Consider the following 17,544-nt stretch of genomic DNA (forward strand, 5'->3'; position numbering starts at 1 on the left):
CTGAGGTAAGGTGTAATTTATTACATGAAGTCAGTGTTTTGATTTGCTATATTTACCAACAAAACCAATAAGTAACAGAATTAGTTCAAATCCCTCTTACTTTTTCTTACTGTGATGTTTCTTCTAGGAATGTCCAACACCCAGAGAGCCTGATTGTCGAACTTGAAGAAAGAAGAAATCAGCATGCGTTATTTTACAACATTAATAACACTTATTTTGGCTTATTCTGCCCAACACTTTAAAAAATAAAATTAGTCAAAAATATCCAAATGTATGTACATATATTTGTAGATAAGTGGTTTTCAATAGCAAATTTCACTGTTTTGGGATTTTTCCCATGTTACATCACATGTGTGTGAAATCGCACACACAAACACATGTGTACACATATTGAAGGATATTTTGCATCATTGTTTGTAATAACAGGTTGATGGCTATGCTAGTAAGATATACATAATTATATGGCCACATGCTGGAACAGCCCAGCACAAAACTGAAGCTTTACTGACTTGGTAAGTCAGAGTCCAGCATGGGGCTGGTAGAGCATTTGGAAATTTATGAGGGAAATCCCAGGAACAGCGGAGCAGCAAGAATGGGAAGCACTAAAATTCACATAGAAAACATCTAAATCCTCCTGCCACACCAGAGTAGAGAACACTCCCAGAAGAGCTGAAAAATAAAAGCAGTGAAAGCCAAAAAACCAGCAGGACATTAACCACCAGAATGACAGGAAAGACAGTTTGCAGTTTTTCCTTTCTTCTTTAACCAAGGAAGCAGATTGTTTAGACTAATAGTAACAATAGCATTTCTTAGAAGAACCAACCAGAATCCAGAGTTGCCACAACATGTTACCTACAGTGTCCAGTTCTCAACCAAGACAATGACAGTAGGAAAACAACAGACAGATGTAACCGATATAATGGGGACAAATACAGTCAGTTCACCCAGTTTGACTAACAGACAATGGATTAAATGTCATTTTTACAAATCTGTGCATAGGCTGAAGGAAACTGTCCCAATAGCAACAAAAGGACAAAGAAGTAATCCAGTTAAAACAACAAGACCATAAAAGGCGATATGAGCTGCTTAAACATAAAGGAGATTTCCAGAAACAGTCCAATGTGCTCAGGCAGAAAACTGAAGAGGCAGCAGCTGCCAACAAGCACTTCAAGGAATCCCCCCAAAAGCAACAGGAAGCCATAGAAAAACAGAAAGAAACTCAGAGCCACAGAATAGAAGGCACAGAAGCACAAGTGAAGAACTGGCTTAGAAATGAAACTGAAGTTATGATCAGTACTGAGGAAGTCAAGCGCCATCTGAATGACCTTTGTGAAGAGCGAAAGATCCTAGCCCTTGATACGGCTCAACTTAAAGAAATCAAGGAACCTGTGGAGAACCCACCACCTAAGCTCCAGAGGAGCACATTGGCCAGTGATGAAGTCTGTGGTCATGATTCAGAGTCAGAGGATTCTATCACAAAGCAGATTAACAGTCTAGAGACTGAAATGGAACCCAGAAGTGCTCAGATTGCTGACCTACAGCAAAAGCTCCTGGATGCAGAAAGCGAAGACAGGTCAAAAAGACACTGGGAAAATATTGCTGATATTCTGGAAGCCAAATGTGCGCTAAAATATTTGGTTAGAGAGCTGGTCTCCTCCAAACTATGGGTCAGCAAGCTTGAAAGCAACTTGAAAGAGAGCCAGGCCAGCTATTCTGAAATGCAGGGGATGCTGTTTGAGGAGAGGAATCATCTTGTTGTGGTAGAGACAGAGTTGAAAGCTGAGTTGCTCAAGGTGGAGCAAAAGCACCAGGAGAAGGTGCTCTATCTCCTCAGTCAGATGCAGCAAAGCCAAACAGGGAGACGCAGCTGGAGGCATCCACTGGGGAAGGAAGCAGCAGCTGCTCAACACCTCGCAGTGTCAGGAGGAACAGTTTAGGAAAATGCAAGAAGGATGTGAGCAAAATCAACAGCTTCTCCAAGAGAATGAAACCACCAGTCAGAAACTGAGCCTTCTTCAAGGGGCCAGAGGCCAGAAATCGCATCTTCCCAAACATGGCAGCCTTCAATCTGCAGATTCTTCCTTTGACTACATCCCACCTCCACCCAAACCATCCCATGTTAGAGACAAGTTCCTGGAACACAGCATGGACACTGAGGATCTGAAGTATCATTCACAACATTCTGCAAATGAGTCTGAAGATGGTGATGCCAAAGATGAGAACTGGAAACCAAAGAAACTGGCTAAAGTGCCCAGGAAGACCATTCACAGGTGTTCCTGCAGGGGATGGTGCAGGAACAAACACTGTGGGTGCAGGAATCAAGAGGTGAACTGCAGTGGGGCCTGTGGGTGTGACCACACAAAGTGCCAGAACCGCCAGCAAGAACAAGATGGATTGGGTACTATTGAGCGGAACCAGGATTCTGAAGGCTCCTTCAAGCTGGAGGATCCTACAGAGGTGATCCCAGGACTGAGCTTCTTCAACCCCATCTGTGCCACTCCCAATATCAAGATCCTAAAAGAGACATGATATATATATCAGGTTCTGTTAAGGAAGACGGCTCTTGCAGTTTCCTTAGATGTACCAGACATAAAACACAGAGCAACAGAACCCCAAGAAAATAAGGCCAGGGGGAAGAAGGAGGAGGAGGAGGAGGAGGAGGAGGAGGAGGAGGAGGAGGAGGAAGAAGAAGAGGAAGAGGAAGAGGAAGAAGAAGAAGAAGAAGAAGAAGAAGAAGAAGAAGAAGAAGAAGAAGAAGAAGAAGAAGAAGAAGAAGAAGAAGAAGAAGAAGAAGAAGAAGAAGAAGAAGAAACGCTCTGGCCAGCAATAGCAGCTTCTTCTCTGGCTGCTCTCCTGCCAAAGAGGAGACCCACTGAGGGTGCAGTCAGCCCAGCTCTTCCCCTCCTCTGCTCTGGCAGACACTGTCAAGGTACATCAAGGGAGAGGATTGTTTCCTAAGGACTTCCCTGGATGTTTGTTTTCTTGCTATTGAGAAAAGTGGACACAGTGTTACTGTAAGAAAGAGGGCCTTTGTTGAGTGTTGGCCCTTTGTCCTCAGACCCCCACCCAGGACCACTATGCTCTTCTGCTGAATGGAAACCACCTACAGAAAACCCAGGGACACTTCAGGAACCAACCCTCATGTCAACAGCTCTTTCTTTGTGATCATCCAATGCTGTCTGCTCATGGAGAGGAGGCTGTGGCCTTCCTCTCTTGAGACTGTCTCAGCTTGAAAGAGAAAGCTGGTTCAGGTGGAGGCTAGGCTCAACTCCTTCACCCTGCCTCAAGCATTGGGCTAGGATTATTCCTGTCCTGAATGTGTCTGTATTTTAAATGTTTTCATAGGACCCCTAAATTGTTTTCATTTTTACACGTTAAATAAATCAACCCTAGCTATTCCAAAAATTACTATTGACTCTTATGTACTGTACTATATAAAAATGAATGACAAAGTTGTTCAAAGTGCAAAAATTAAAGTAAAAACTATAGATACCAGGAACAAAGACAGGAAAAATGTAAAGTCTTGCGTCAGGCAATGACTTTTCTACAGATAACACAAAAATGCACCAGTAACAAAACTTAAAAATCTTCCAAGGAAAAAACTTACATATGTTGGAGGACGTAAAGATATAAATGATAGAGTAGAAGAAAATAGTTGTAAATTATATATCTTTTAAGCAACCTGTACCATAAGTATATAAATAACATTTATAAATTATCTATAAAAACATAAAAAACCCTATAACAGTGGGCAAGAAATCAGAATAACCATTTCCTCTAAGAAGATATTCAAGTGACCACAAGAAGCACAAGAAGTGATAGCAAGCATTAAATACATGCAGATCAAATCCATGATGAGCTATTATTTTATATATACTAGGAGATTACAATAACCATTGGTGAGGATGTAGACAAATTGTGACTGAGTAGTCAGGGGTAGGAAAAGCAAAGAGTGCTATCACTTTGGAAAACAGCAGTTCCTCACCATATAACCCAACCATTCCATTCCTGGAAATGTACTCCAAATAAATGAAAACCTATTTCCACAAGAAGAACCATATACACAGCAGCATCACTTATAGCCACAGATAGAAGCAAGTCCAATATCCATCTTCTAATTGACAAAATGTGCTATGTGTACTGTAGAGTACTCCTTACCTATAAAAAGAACAAAACAGAGTCAATTTATACTTAAAAGAATTTCAGGGGGCATGAGCCTGGGACCTCCAAGGGAGTAGGCAGGAAACAGAGATCTGTGTGGGTTCAGGCATGAGTCTGGAACCTCTGAGGGAATAGGCCTGAGCCAGAACCTTGGTGGGTCTGGGCATCGGTCAGGGATGTCAAAGGGTGTAGGCAGGAATCTGAAACCTCTACAGGTTCAAGTGTGAGTCTAGGACCTCTGAGGGAGTAGGCCTGAGCCAGGTCCTCTGCGGGTCTGGGTGTACCGGAGCCTGCATGTATGCCTGTAGTCCAGAAGAGGGCACCAGACCTCATTACAGATGGTTGTGAGCCACCATGTGGTTGCTGGGAATTGAACTCAGGACCTTTGGAAGAACATGCAATGCTCTTAAGCGCTGAGCCATCTCTCCAGCCCGGAAACTTTTTTCATTAAATATATATATATATGTGTGTGTGTGTGTGTGTGTGTGTGTGTGTGTGTGTATATATACATATATATATATATATATATATATATATATATATATATATATATATCCCATTAATCACCAACTCTAGCTTTCCAGAGAGACATTACTTGCCTCAATGAGCTCCCAAGATATTAATTCATATTGAAAAATAAAAAAGCTTGCACATTGCAGAAAAATAAAAAAAAGAAAAGAAAAAGACCTCAACATAAAACCAGTCACACTGAACCTCACAGAAGAGAAAGTGGAAAGTACACTTGAACATATTGGCACAAAAGATTACTTCCTAAATATAACCTCAACAGCACAGACACTGAGAAAAACAATTAATAAATGGGGCCTCCTGAACAGAAAAGCCTTTTGAAAAGCAAAGGACATGGTCAATAAGAAAACAACAACCTACAGAATGGGAAAAGATCTTCACCAATCCCACATCAGACAGAGGTCTGATCTCCAAAATATACAAAGAACTCAAGAAATTGGTCATCAAAAGAACAAATAATCCAATAAAATAAATGGAGTCTTGAACTAAACAGAGAATTCTCAACAGAGGAATCTAAAATGGCTGAAAGACACTTTAGGAAATGTTCAACATCCTTAGTCAGAGAAATGCAAATCAAAACAACTCTGAGATTCCAACTTACACCTGAAAGAATGGCAAAGATCAAAAACACTGATGATAACGTATGCTGGAGACATTGTGAGGTAAAGTGAAAACTCCTGTGTTGCTAGTGGGCATGCAAGTTCGTACAGCCCCTTTGGATATCAGTGTGATGGTTTCTCAGAAAATTAGGAAACAACCTTCCTCAAGACCCAGTAATACCACTTTTGGGTATATATTCAAAGGATGCTCAACCATGTCACAAGGACATGTGCTCAACTATGTTCATAGCAGCATTTTTATCATAGCTAGAACCTGAAAACAACCTAAATACTCCTCGACTGTAGATAGATAAGAAAAATGTGGTACATCTACACAATGGAGTACTACACAGTAGAAAAAAATGACATCTTAAAATTTGCAGGCAAATGGATAAAATGGATAAAAAAACATTACTTTGAGTGATGTAACCCAGACACAGAAAGACAGTTATCACATGTACTCACTCATAAGTGGTTTTTAAACATAAAGCAAAGAAAACCAGCCTACAAATCACAATCCCAGAGAACCTAGACAACAATGAGGACACTAAGAGAGACAGACATGGATCTAATCATGGAAAGTAGAAAAAGACAAGATCTCCTGAGTAAATTGGGAGCATGGGGACCTTGGGAGAGGGCTGAAGGGGAGGGGAGAGGCAGGAAGGGGAGCAGAGAAAAATGTAGAGCTCAATGAAAATCAATAAAAAAAATTTTTTAAAGAACATTGGCATTTCCCTTGTGATGTATGGAGTTTGAGCACATTATGAAAACTGAAGTAGGCAGCTACTAATACTATTATGTATTGCATTTTATTTACATGGGCTATGCCGAATTAGAGAATCTATGGGAAGGGAGGGAGAGCATGAGCAGAATAGTGGTTGCTTAGGGCTGGAGAATCTGGAAGGAGAGTGAGGAGTGACTGCTAATGACTTCATGTTGTCTTCCAGGATGATGAAATGTCCTGGAATTATTTACTAGTGAACCTGCACAACTCTGAATATACTAAAGACCAATAAACTATATACTTTCAGTGGGTGAGTTGAATAGCATGTGAGCTTATCTTGATAAATTTGTTTAAAATTAAAGTACACTTTTTACAGATGGTGGAGTCAACTGCAGTTCACTGCCATTTGACAGACACTGTAAAATGCTGGAAGAAATTGAAGCTAGCAGAAATGTCAGATCTTCAGAAAGCAATAGAAATATTTAATTGCTTAAAATGCATTTCTTTTATGTGATTTATTTTTTTTTAAAGGGGTTCATAAAAAGGGTTTTGCTCTGTATTCCAGGCTGGCCTTGAACTTACAACAATCTTCATGTCTCTACCTCCTGAGTGCCAGAATTATAGGCGTGTGCTATATGGCTTGCTAATGTGTTTTATCATCCTCACCATCATAATCATCACCACAATCATCATCATTATTTTCTTTTAATGTGTTCTAAGTACTTGAGAATTATATGATTTCTTAATTAACAACCTATACTGTATTTGCAGGCAGATTTTTCTGTTCCACCTGCCAGTTCCCAATTAACCACACGGAGATGTCTTATTAATTACGGAAGCTCGGCAGATATCTTAGGCTTGTTTCTAACTAGTTTTTACAATTTAAATTAACCCATATCTTTTAATATATGTTCTTTTATGTGTTTCAATTACCTTTTCTTTGTAAAGCCCATGCTGCTTGCTCTGTGTCTCCTTGCAACTCTGCCCTTCTTTTCAGCACTTTCTCTGCCCCATTAATCCTACCTAGATATTGACCATTTAGCTTTTTTCTTTGTCACAGTGCCATATATTCACACAGCATGAAGGAATGTAATACACAGCATATATTGTTGGCTTTAAAACATTTGTAGAGAAACATTACTGAATTTCCAACATGAAAAAAGACATCCAATAAGAGCATGCTTCTTCTCAATATAAACACACACACACACACACCGTATAAAACAATACATAATTACCAGAGTTAACTTGAAGTGGAAGCCGTCATGGTATGTACTGTTCATGATGATCAGTTTGGGAGCCAGGCCTCCTGCTGTAAATATACCCAAAACTCCCTTTGAAGAATCTATGTTTTCACTTTGGAAGAAACAGTAGACTTTCTTTAGGAAAGAAAGAAATATAACAAGTAATGAAAATTTAATATGGAGAAGCATATTGCATTAATTTATTAGTGAGGATAAGTTTGGGAAAAACCACTGCTGATAAAATTCTGTCTTTAATAATTGCCATATCCAGTGAGGAAAACCCATTTTTAGGAGCATATCCTTGGAACTCAGTAACCTAGTTAGCGTCCTAAGGTTTTAATCCATCCTTATGAAAGTGTTCTAGTCATAAAATTGTAAGTTTATAGTTTTCATGAATATAAAATGAAAACCAACTAGTCTCATATGTAGAAAATATGATTTTATTAAAACTGTTGTGCTGTGACTAAATATTTAAATTTACTGTCCACTTCCGAGTCTTAAAAGAGATGTGGGGAGCAGGCAGAGACGGACATATGATGGGACACGTCCTTCAGCCAACGGCCTTGGAGAGGCTGGACCAGGTGGGGCATGTCCTTGGGTACCAAAAGGCCCTTGGGATCGCCCTCTCACTCTCTCCCCACTTGCCACACCTGGATGTTGGGTTCCATTCCTGATTCCTCATTGTGATCCGTGAGTACCCTTTTAATAAAGAACACCTTAGTATACCCTATTCGGAGCTAGTGTGGGATTGATTCGCACTCTCCCGCCCACATCTGGCACGGTCTGCTTCAGGCATACACTTGCCTTCCTAGAGCTGTTTGCCCTGGGCAGAAGGAAGAAACTACAATGCTATTAGGGCCAAGTGGGCAGAAATGGATACACATGCATGCGCGCGTGCGGACACACACACACACGTGTGCACCCAGGTTGGCAGAGGGGGACACACAAAACGTCTTCTTAGGACCATTTGCCCTAGGCAGGAAGAAATAACTACTCGCCCACCAAGCACCTTGCTGTACAAGGTGGTCAAGCACCATTATGATAAGCAAATACATGGTGAGATATGGGAGAGAGATGGATTGAATGGTTCCTGTCCTGGGGAGAGAGACAGATCTGAAGAGACAAAGGAGATCAGGAACAGGCTACTGTGAGAGGCCTGTTTGCTACCCAGGGCCATGGTGATGTTGGATCATGGACAGCTGCCTAAGGCTATGTCTGGGTTCACGACCCTGAGTCTGTCAGTCTCTGTTGATATCCATGACTGCAATTACCACCGAAAGTCCTGAGGATGCCCAAGGTCTAGGACACCACCCCATATGACCACATTGTTGGCGTCCGAGGGCCATGTCACAGCAGGGACCATCCCAGTCTTGTGGCCTGAGCTGTCACCTGGAGCCATGGAGACAGGCAAGGGCCATGTTTTGGTCCATGGAACTACTGCAGCAAAGGTTTATGTTAATGCCAAGGGCACCAGTTGCCATCAAAGGTCAAGTGGATGCCCGGAGTCTGGGCCTCCACCTGGGGCCATTTTGTTGTTCACCTTGCAGCCAGGTTGAGTGCCCTGTGCAGCCACCTGGGGCCATGGTGACATCCAGGCCAGGGATGCTGCCTAGTACCATATCTAGGTCCATGGTCCTACAGTAGCTGGAGTCTGTGTTGATGTCCATAGCCAACATGGTTGCCAAGGACCACAAGGATGCCTGGCTTCTGGGCTGCCACCTTTGGCCACATTAGGCTCTGAGGGTTGTGCTACTGCCACATCGAGCTGAGCGGCCTGCATTGTCACCAGACCATGATGTCATTTGGGCCTGAGCTGCTGCTGGGGGCCATGTCGGGGTCTATGGCCCTACTACAGCAAGGATCTGTATAGATGCCTATGGCTCCAGTTACCATCAAAGGAAATATGTCTGCCTGGGGTCTAGGCCAACACCTGAGGTTATGTGAGTGCCTGAGGGTCATGTTGCTGCTAAGGCCATACAGATTGGAGTAGTCTATGCTACCACCAGGGACCATGTTGATTCCTGGACCCAAGCTGTGAGTCTGTCGCCCTACTACAGCTGGGGTCTGTTTTGAGATCCTTGACTTCTGTTACCACTGAAGGTCATGTGACTACGTGAAGTCTGAACTGACCCATGGGGCCATGTTGGAGTCTGGGGACCAGGCTGCTCCTAGGCCTATGCCAATCAAAGAGGCCTGCACTGCTACCCAGGGCCATGGTGACATCCAAGACTGCTACTGATAGCATGTCTGTGTCTGTGGTCTTGCTGCTGCTGGAGTCTGTGTTAACGTCTGTTGCCTGTATTACCACAAAGGCCCATGTAGACCGAATGTCATAATGGTGTTGAAGTACAAAGACCCATACTGAGTTGGCCCCACCCCTCCCGACCCTGGGATAAGGGACCCCAATTACTCTGACATGGGAAAGCTGGCCTCACCCCTAATTGGAGAGCCTGTTCACCCACTTCACCCTCTCTCTCTCCTCTCTCTCTCTCTCTCTCTCTCTCTCTCTCTCTCTCTCTCTCTCTCTCTCTCTCACACACACACACACACACACACACACGGGAAAGTTGGTCCTACTTCTTATCACCAGTGTGTGAGAGCTAGCTCTGCGCCTTACCTGAGGAGGGTTGTCCCAGTGGCCCAGTCAACAGCCCAGCTACAACCCAGACACACATTCAGGGCTATGAGTGGACACTCCCCAACATCTACCCCACACATGATCTGCTGGAGCATGGGCAGACACTGAGCCTATGGAACCGTAACCACAGGATCTCCATGATTTGGGTAACTTCAGGATATCTGAGAGGAGTTTCAATAAGGGTCCAGTATTGATAGTATACCAGAAGCCAGAGGTCTTGAACCTGACCAACAACACATTACACAATTAACATTTGCAAGTAAAACTCTGGACAAAAGAGTCTACTGCATGATACAGAGCAGGTACCAAAGACAGCAAGACAAATGAAGAATTGACGGAGAGGTGGGAAAGAAAAAGGAATCAAGTAGGGGTTACTGTTTGTTTGTTTGTTTGTTTATTAAATCAATATTCTTACGTGCATTTTTTTACTTTATTTATTTTTACATGTTTATCTTATTTATTGTTTTTTATCTTATTTCATTTTTAGTTTTCCTTGTCAGGGGGCAACACTAAAAGGTGAAGGGCAGATACCAAAAAACTGAGAAATAAGTGGGATTGAGGGGCATGATATGAAATTCCCAAAGAATCAATAAAATAATATTAATAAAAAAAATTTAAAGATAGCTGTGGAAATGTCACATCATAAATGCTGAATTTTACTGAAAACCTAAGACAGACACTGAGATATATCTCAAGGCTCTCTTACCAATTAAGAATACTTTGTCTGGAAAAGCCCAGAACCAAATAATTTCAACTCAGAATTCTATAAGATTTTCAAAGAAAAACTAATACCAATACTCCTCAAATTGTTCCAAACAATAGAAACAGAAGGAACATTGCCAAACTCTTTTTATGAGGCTACAATTACCCTGATACCCAAACCACACAAAGACATTACTAAGAAAGAGAATTACAGACCAATCTCACTCATGAACGCTGATGCAAAAATACTCAATAAAATATTGGCAAATTGAATCCAAGAACACATCAGAAAAATTATCTACCATGATCAAGTCGGCTTCATCCCAGAGATGCAGGAATGGTTCAACATATGAAAATCTATCAATCTAATCTACCATATAAACAAACTGAAAAATAAAAACTACATGATCATCGCATTATATGCTGAAAAAGCCTTCGATAAAATATAACATCCCTTCATGATAAAGGTCTTGGAGAGAGCAGGAATACAAGGAACATACCTAAACATAATAAAGGCAATATACAGCAAGCCAACAGCTAACATCAAACTAAATGGAGAGAAACTCCCAGCAATCCCACTGAAATCAGAAACAAGACAAGGTTGTCCACTCTCTCCATATCTATTCAATATAGTATTTATTGAGGTCCTAGCTAGAGCAAAAAGGCATACACAGGAGATCAAGGGGATACAAATCAGAAAAGAAGAAGTCAAACTCTCACTAATTGCTGATGATATGATAGTTTACAAAATTCTACCAAGGAACTTCTAAAACTCATAAACACCTTCAGTGATGTAGAAGGATACAAGATTAACTCAAAAAATTCAGTAGTCATTCTTTATACAGATGATAAATGGACAGAGAAACATCACCCTTCACAATAGCCACAAATAGCATAAAATATCTTGGAGTAACTCTAACCAAACAAGTGGAAGTCCTTTATGACAAGAACTTTAAATCTTTGAAGAAAGAAATTGAAGAAGACAACAGAAAATGGAAAGATCTTTCATACTCTTGTGTAGGTAGAATTAACATAGCAAAAATGGCAATCTTACCAAAAGCAATGTACAGATTTATTGAAATACCCATCAAAAGCCCATCAAAATTCTTCACAGACCTCAAAAGAATGGTATTCAACTAAGAATGTTGAACCTGGAAACAACCTAAATGCCCTTCAATCAAAGAATGGAGAAGGAAAATGTGATACATTTGCACTATGGAGTACTACACAGCAGAGAAAAATAACGACATTTTTAATTCTGTAGATAAATGGAGCTAGAAAACATCATATTGAGTGTGGTAACCCAGATCCAGAAAGACAAATATCATATGTACTCACTCATAATAGGCTTTTAGTCATAAAGCAAAGAAAAACAGCCTACAATGCACAATCCCAAGGAGCCTAGACAACAAGGAGGACCCTAAGAGAGACAGACATGGATCTAATCTACATGGGAAGTAGAAAAAGACAAGATCTCCTGAGTAAATTGGGATCATGGAGACCATGGAAGAGGGTAGAAGGGGAGGGGAGAGGCAGGGAGGAGAGCAGAGAAAAATGTAGAACACAATGAAATCAATTAAAAATTTTAAAAATTAAAAAAAATAACTTTGTCTTGGACTCGTGAGATGCTTAGAGGTTAGGAACTCCTCATGCCGAGAACCTGAGTTCCATTCACAGCACACACATGGTTTTCCATAACAGTTTGTAACTACAGTTATGGGGATTGAACACCCTCCTCTGACCTCTCTAAGCACCGTTCTTATACATGAGACACATGCATACATCTAGTGAAAACAGGCGTGGATAGAAAATAAAATAAGTGAATCTTATGAATACTTTGTGAAAGTGAAAAGAACACTTTGGGAGTTTGCTAAGTTTCAGGTTCTCTACCTTAAAAAATGGGGAAACAGCCCAGAGGTGCACACCTGTAATTCTACTACTTAGAAGGCCAAGGCAGAAGAATACCGAATCCCAGGCTATTCTGAGCTAAGTGGAAGACCCCAATCCTGCCTAAATAATGGAAATAAAGGAGTAGGCCTTGACAACAGTGTTAAAAATATCTAGTATAAGTTGGGCAGAGTGGAAAGTGTTTGACATATGGAAGTGAGTAAAACTGACAAACTCCCAGCCACTGTAGAATTTACAGTCTAGTGAGGGGTGTCAGGAAGACGAACTTGTTGGCTGGAGTAGTGAGTAAATTTGTAGATGGATGGAGGGAAAGACAGACCAAAAGAATAAATATGGCATCAATTGTAGAATAAAATGGTGAAGGGAGAGTTGGAACAGAGGTGTTGATAAAGTCTGATTTTAAAACATTAATTAAAATTTTATTGTGGTGGGGTGGGCTTGTCTACACATGCATGTATGAGCACCTATGCCCCAGCATGCATGTAAGGCCTTCAGTTCTGTTCACCATGTGGGACCCATTAATCGAACTCAGGCCATCAGGCTTGGTGGCAGCTGCCTTTCCTTACCAGACAGCTTACTGGTCTGGTCTGGTCTGGTCTGGTCTGGTCTGGTCTGGTCTGGTAAGTCCTATTTTTAACAGAATCCTCAGAACAAAAGATTTCCCTCAGGAAAGGTCATGCATGAAGATCAAGTTTCATAATGAACACAGAACACTTTGATTGTACATACAAACACTTTAAAATGTAAATAATGATTGAAATAATGCCAAGGTGACAAGTGCTTCACTATAACTATGTATAAACTGGCTAGAATGCTAATTTAAAACTGAAAATAGAAACTAGAGATGGCTCAGCGCTTAAGAGCCTTGTTGCTCTTCCACGGGACTTTTGTTTAATTCCTAGAACTCAAATTGTAGCAACAACTCTAACTCCAACTACTAGATGCTCTCTTTTGGCCTGCATGGGCATCATGTATGCGCGCGCGTGCGCACGCATGCACACGCGCACACACACACACATGTGCATCTATGTAGCGCACATATGGAGATGCAGGCAAAACATCCATACCAATAAAATAAAATAAAAAATTCTACAAATAATTTTTAAAATAGAAAAACTGAAACCAAAGTGTTAAGTAATCTGTGTCAGGGCATACAGCCATAAACAACAGGCCCAAGATTTGACCCCAGTTTTGTAAGTCTGCCTTCCCTTTCCTATAGTACAAAATCACAACCAAAAAGGGCACAGGCTTCTCAAGAGTTATAAATTCAAAACTTAAACTAAGTATTTATTTGGTATGTCAAACAGAAATTAGGGACCAAGTTAAAGGGGACTTAGGGGTCAATTATGTGTCTTGGTAGAATGTTATTCTGTGTTTTTATTGTATTTGTCATCTAATTTTGGATAATCTGTGTGGTTTTTTATTAACACCTGTTTTTGCTAGCAGTTGCTCTCTGAATTTTCAATTGTGTGTGTGTGCATGCGTGTTCATGTGTGTGGACATGTGTACGTGTGCATGCATGTATGCATGCACGTGTGCATGCATATCGAACCCAAGGGTTCAAGCACGATAGGCAAGCTCTCTTTCACTAAGCCATTATACATGGTGGTAGCCTGTGACTAGTTTAATGCTCTGTTGTTGTTTGACTGCTGAAAAGTCTCCCATCGCTTGAATGCAAAGGTATGAGGGCCCACAGAGCTGTGAGCCTGTTCCACCTTGACTGGAGGTCACAGAGTTTGAGCTTATTTTTGCTCTCTCAAAGTTGTTGACAACAGACGTGGCTACAAACGAGGGAGTCTGAGCAAGGGTGTGGTTAATTAGTGATTGGAGCATAGAGATGGATCTCCTCGGATCCGCTCCACCTGGACAAAGATCAAAGAATACAAGTCTATTCCTTATATCATGTTAATGAAATCTGGTACCTCCCCTCTCCCTTTTGGAGTTAAGTATATAAGCAGGTGGGGGGGAGGCAAATTCAGTATTCACTGAACTTCCCTCCCAAGGCTGTTCTGTGTTTCTGTCTCTTAATTCTCTCATATCTCTCTTCCTTTTGCTTAATAATTCTAAAACTCACGCTCCTACCCCAGAACGTATGAATTTTGTCGAAGCTGGTCTTCTACAGAAAGGTCAGACCACCCCTTACCCAAATGACAACCGCAGCACGGTCCCTATTATGCAAGGACTATTTCTTTCCTACCATCATGTGAGCTACGTTTCTCTGACAGGCTACTTCTGTCAAACTTCAAGAGGACAAATTGGTTCCATATCAGATGAAGATTGTTGCAGGTGGTCTAGAAAAGAGAGGTGGGCATCATTTCTTAACAACACCCACAGAGCATGGCTACCCAGGATTCTCAATGGCTGAAAATATACTGCCCTATCCAACTACAGACACAATTCCGTAGAATCTCACCTTCCTGTCTGGACAGGAGAAGGCACTTGAGAGACTGCAGTGTCACCGCGTCTAAACCTGGCCTTTAAAGGGACCAAAGGGCTATAGTACATACAGTTAGTGGACTTTACCAAACTGACAGTGGAAAGATACAACTTGATTATTTTCTGGTCACTGGGTAACTGGTCGCTGGAGCAAACAAAGTGTTTCTCATGATCACCTAAAAAACAAAAACAACAAAAATCGGTCAAGCTAAAAGGACTTACATGAAAAGTCTGGTAGTTGTGGCGCACGCCTTTAATCTCAATACTTGGGAGGCAGATGCAGGTGGATCTGTGTGTGTTCAAAACCAGCCTGGTCTGCAGAGCGAGTTTCAGGGCAGCCAGGACTGAAACACAGAGAAACCCTGTCTAAAAAAAAAAAAAAAAGTTGCAGTTTATAATAAAATAATCCCACACTAGTCCAGAATGGAGTATAATAAAGATTTCTTTATTTAGGGGTAGACTCAGAGATCAGCAGTCCTCTGCATGAGCGGGGAGCTAGAACCGAATCCAGCCCCAAGGCCCCCTCCCCACATACACTTTTACATAAGCATATATAGTACATGTGACCATGCCCAAAGTGGGCCAGTGTCTTAACGGCTATTGGCAGCAAAAGAAGAATGTGGATTAAAAGATATGACTTAATTTAAGTTATAAGAACTAGTTAGGAACAAGCCTAAGCTAAGGTTAAGCTTTCATAATTAATAATAAGTCTCCATGTCATTTTTTTTCTGAGCTGATAGACCAAAGAAAAAAAATCTGTGTACATATCCAGCCACATATATCCACATAAGGCCTGAGAAAGTTTAAAAAAAAAAAAAAGTTCAAAACACTGAGTCAAATGTGGCTTCCTGCCAGGTCTTTCTGGTGACCAAGGTCTCTCAGATAGGCTCAGTGTACAGAGACTGCCTTCAAGCTGGAACCAGCCACAAGGGTCAGACACTAAGGTGAGCTATGCCGGGTGACAGACGCAGCAGCTTAAAATTCTCACGTGACCAGAGAACACTGCAGATGCTTAGTAATGCTAGATACAGACAAAGAAAACTTTTAAAAAGGTGCAATATGTTTTAAAATGTGCTTAGGTCTTAGGAATAGACATTCATAGAAAGAATAGTTTAAAATAATAAAGTCTTTGAAAAGAGAATAAAATAACATATAAAAAGCCATGTAGAGATGGGAACTAGACAGGGCATCTGGATTCTGTATGGTGCTTTATTGACTTTAACTTTCTGGATACTGCTGAGCAGAGAATGACAGCTGCTGAGAGACACTGGATTGTGGAAGGGAGGGCTGAATTAGACCAGCCTTGATACTTTAGGCATGACTTAACTTTATAATGGAAGTCAGAAAATGTATTGCAGTTGGATAGATAGATAGATAGATAGATAGATAGATAGATAGATAGATGGATGGATGGATGGATGGATGGATGGATGGATGGATGGATGGATGGATGCATGGATGGATGCATGCATGCATGGATGGATGGATGGATAGATAAAAAGACATTGCCGGGAAGGGCCTGAATTTTAGACCAAAATTAGAGGAAAACTTACCATTAGATTTTAGTAAGAACTAAGAATAAATTTACTTTTTACTGCACATTGTCTGTGCAATGTAATTGTTCCAGTGTTATTTTTCAATTTGTCTATGTTATCATATCAGTGTACCTCCCAAGGATTAGAGTTTGAAATAAACATTTCTTTGCCTCACATGCAAGCACCTCTATATGCGCCAGCTCCCAGTATTTCAGAATAATTTAATTGTATCCCTTCTTTCATGTCAGACTGAACTATGCACTGCGTCCCTCACATAGTCTGCAGTTTACTACCTCCAAATTATTGTTTACCGTGTGTCTGATGCTGCCTTTGAAGCACACACTTTCTCATACGTGCATACACAAATTTTACCCACTTAAGGACCTAGACAGACTGTTCTCTTCTATACAATACCGGCCTTAACAACCTGCTTTCCACGGCCAGATACAATCTCTCTTTTCTCTGACTTCTCTCCTTCAGTGACTCTCCAATATTGGCTCATAGACACATATATGTCAGAAAGTCCTGCTACAAGGTTCCAACTAAACACTGGGACAATTTGTAGCTAATTGAATTCTACAGCACATTTGTGATTAGAAGATCTGAATTCTTCTATCGATCCATTTATTAAAAACCACTGTACTTTATCATACATTCTAGGATGCAGGAAGATCTCAAAAATGTGTGCACTATGGAAATGGATGTTTCCTTAGCAAAATTTTTCTATTATTAAAGTTTTGTGAACTAATTCTATCTTTGTATTTGTTCAGGAAATTCTACTTTCAATTTGTTAGCCCGAGAATTCATGCATCAAGGAAAAGATTTTATATCTGATCAAATAATAAAATATTTGCCATGTATAATCTGCTTTTAATGGTAAACATTCTATGACTTAAAAGTGACAAAGTGTTATTTTTAAAAAGTTTGCATACACAACTTGATAACAAGGGGTTCACAATGACATTACTAGACACCTGAGCCAGAGTAAATAGATAACACATGAAAACGATGGGAAAATACTGACAAAAATATTAAATGGACAATATTTGAACTGCAAATCAGGAAAGGA

The 17,544-nt window shown here is 40.8% G+C and overlaps 1 protein-coding gene across 1 annotated transcript in view; it reads right to left on the reverse strand.

Annotated features, from left to right (window-relative positions):
• Catsperb (cation channel sperm associated auxiliary subunit beta) overlaps positions 1-16,977 on the reverse strand; it is a 176,294-nt gene extending 159,317 nt beyond the window's left edge. The window contains exons 1-4 of the mRNA XM_057782160.1: positions 16,890-16,977; positions 15,028-15,116; positions 7,251-7,391; positions 101-161 (exon numbers count right to left, since the gene is read on the reverse strand). Of these exons, the coding sequence (XP_057638143.1) occupies positions 101-161; positions 7,251-7,391; positions 15,028-15,116; positions 16,890-16,977 (379 nt within the window). The remainder of the gene's footprint in view (positions 1-100; positions 162-7,250; positions 7,392-15,027; positions 15,117-16,889) is intronic.
• Positions 16,978-17,544: the final 567 nt, after the last annotated feature.

Source organism: Chionomys nivalis, chromosome 10, assembly GCF_950005125.1.
Source record: "Chionomys nivalis chromosome 10, mChiNiv1.1, whole genome shotgun sequence".
In the NCBI taxonomy this organism is placed as follows: domain Eukaryota; kingdom Metazoa; phylum Chordata; class Mammalia; order Rodentia; family Cricetidae; genus Chionomys; species Chionomys nivalis.